Raw genomic sequence first — 2951 nt, 5'->3', positions numbered from 1 at the left:
ACGACGACGGACGGACGGACGGACGGGACGGAACGGACGGACGGACGGACGAAACGGACGGGACGCGACTCCAGATCTGAACCGGGACGGACGGGCAGCGGGAGCACACGTGACAGACGGATAAACACGTACATACACACTCGCGCACGCGGACACATACACAGTGACTAGCAAACTAAAATGCGAAGATCAAATTTATACTTCACGCGAGTGATCTTCAAGCCGCTCAAGCAATATACAAGTCTTGTTTTAGATAAACGCTGAACAAAGGACGCCGTCCGCCCAGCTTATAGCCGCAGCGCAAACACTAGACAGGTTTGTGCGTCTGACAGCGACTCGTGATGAAATTTAAATCTATTTATTTATCGATAGCGGCAGCCCAGCCGAGCGTCTGAAACGGAGATTAGAGCTCGCGTCCGGAGCGCCCCCTACGTTAAAGCATAACTGATTAATGTCGACGCTACCGCAATCAAGATGCTTTTTCTCATTTCCATGTCGTTATCTCTGATAGTTTTCGTAATATTGAATTCATTTTCCGAAATCGTTGCATGTAAATAACGAACCTATTCATCGGCACAATAACCGGAAGACTACAGTAGGGACAGTGGCCGCAATGGTATGATTTAAATATTTTCTGCTCGCGGATTGCGTGGGTGTGCCACGACTTATGGATCGCCCAAGGAGATGACGCACCAATAATCACACGAGTTTATTCAAAATCAATTTTAAAGAAAAACTCGATTTCCATTCAAAACCTTCGGTATTCCATTTTAAACTCAATGTTCCAATTGTCAAACTCGATTTCCAATTTCAAACTCAATTTCCAATTTCAAACTCGATTTCCAATTTCAAAAACTCGATTTCCAATTTCAAAATCGAATTTGAAATTGAGTTTGCCATTTAAAATTGATTTTGATATAACTCATGTGAATATCATGGGTGGCCCTCTTCTGGACAATCGAGATATTAGCTGGCTCGCTATACGATCGGCACAACGTATCGGTTTATAGTCTACCTTCATGTAATTGTATCGAATACTGAATATGTAGTCGTCTCTCGTGTAGGCAGCCTTGGGGATTCTAACTTTGGTGAAGTTCGTGCTAGCTATGTCGTACTTGGCTATATAGATGATCCATCGAGTGATAGTAAAACGACCCGTTGTAGATGGCGTGATTGTTGCCTCTGAAGAAAAATGAAGCATTCCTTTAGAGTGCTCCCTAGTCTCTCTCTCTCTCTCTCTCTCTCTCTTCTTCTCTCTCTCCTCCTCTCCTCCTTCTCCTCTCTCTCTCTCCTACTCTCTCTCTCTCTCTCTCTCTCTTTCTCGCTCTCTCTCTCGCTCTCTTACTCGCTCTCTCTCGCTCTCTCTCGCTCTCTCTTTCTCTCTCTCTCTCTCTCATATCAAAATACATCCCTTTTGTATTACTTGGAGAAAATTACGTGGCGGCGGTGGTGGTGATGGTGGTAGTGGTCCTGCAGGGAGAAGGCGGTAGAAGCATAATAGTAGTAGTAGGTGCTTACCTGTATGGACCAGGCAGCTCAATCTCTTCGTACTCCTCGTCCAGGAAGTGAGCCTCGTCTGTATACCTTCGCAACTTATCGCCTGCCGATCAACAATTAACGCAAACTTAACATCAACTAATATGATATTTATTACGCAATGCCACTTATCAAAACACGAGCTTTTCGTTCATTTAATGATATCACATATGGACATTTTTTGGCAGTCATGTCAGTCTTATGTTATTTTACGTACGTGCGTGCGTGTGTGAGTTTGCGACCGTACATATGCATTCGGGAGTGTGTATATTGTATATCTAGTATTTATATGCGCATGGCTGTGTATATTTTGGCATGCTTCTGGGGTTGTGAGTGGACGGACGTTCGCATGCCTACGCGCGCTCATTATGCACACCTTGGAAATGCCAGGTGAGGTAATATTCGTTTTCCTCTGCTTCCGTCATGGGCGCCGCATCCTTCATCCAGGCGCCCCAGTACGTCCCCGTGTAGCGGTGAAGCACCGCCTTACCGATGGCCTCCAGCTTACAGTCGGATGTTCGCGGTGCCATCTCTCCCCATGGCAGTGGCTCCTCCGTCGTTGTCGTTGCTGTGGAAAAGCGTCGCAGACGAAAACAGATCGGTAATAAACGTTTCTAAATTCTCATTAAAAATAACGGAAACGCGTATTCGTTGCTACCACCAGGGGTGAATAATGACAAATAATTCGTTATTATTCACACCTGCTATCACTTTTTGCACTTAACGAATAAATGAACATCCGACGCGGTAGACGTAAGCGGGAATAGTATTGCGACGTTGTCGCCACCTACGTAGTGTGGTGGTCGTTGTTGTCTTTAAAACGCCTTCACCGCCAACACCTGCGGAGAGCAAATAGAAACATTAAGTGGATGTATCGCGAGCAAGACTAACGTAAAGCGTCCGTCTGCTGCACGAATAAAATTTCCTTGGATATATAAGCCGTGGGATATACTCGAAAATAAATTTGAGGAATCCGACAATCATTATTTCTCAATCGAAATTTCTCTAGACTTATTTTCTTTCGCGGTGCGCGTATTTTGCGACGAGAGCAGCATAATCGTTGAGGCTGATAGAGTTTCCCCGAGCGGTGATTACGGGTATTAATGCCCTCGTCATTGTCCGGAAGAATTCTCATTTCCCCGCGGATTAGTAAAAAATCAAGTTTCGCCGTTTCGTCGGATTTTATGAGCATAGAAACCGGCGGAGTCTATATCGCGTGACCTCTAAGATAATTGCATGTTTTGGGAGCAAGATTGCGACTGTGACTGGTCGAACTATTATTGTTAGACAGACGTATTGTTTACCCAAACATCTATCTACACACGCGTGCGCGCGCGCGCGTGTGTGTGTGTGTGTGTGTGTGTGTGTGTGTGTGTGTGTGTGTGTGTGTGTGTGTGCGTGTGTGTGTGTGCCAC

The 2951-nt window shown here is 45.5% G+C and overlaps 1 protein-coding gene across 1 annotated transcript in view; it reads right to left on the bottom strand.

Moving 5' to 3' along the window:
* The window catches only part of LOC106808713 (myocilin-like), a 6788-nt gene extending 5525 nt beyond the window's left edge, over positions 1-1263 (bottom strand). Inside the window, exon 1 of the mRNA XM_014811573.1 lies at positions 1016-1263. Within this exon, the coding sequence (XP_014667059.1) occupies positions 1016-1201 (186 nt within the window). The 5' untranslated portion in view covers positions 1202-1263. The remainder of the gene's footprint in view (positions 1-1015) is intronic.
* Positions 1264-2951: the final 1688 nt, after the last annotated feature.

This window comes from Priapulus caudatus, unplaced genomic scaffold (genome assembly GCF_000485595.1).
Source record: "Priapulus caudatus unplaced genomic scaffold, Priapulus_caudatus-5.0.1 Scaffold1, whole genome shotgun sequence".
Classification (NCBI taxonomy): Eukaryota; Metazoa; Priapulida; class Priapulimorpha; order Priapulimorphida; family Priapulidae; genus Priapulus; species Priapulus caudatus.
The sequence above is the reverse complement of the archived record's forward strand: the minus strand, read 5'-3'. Positions and strand labels throughout refer to the sequence as shown.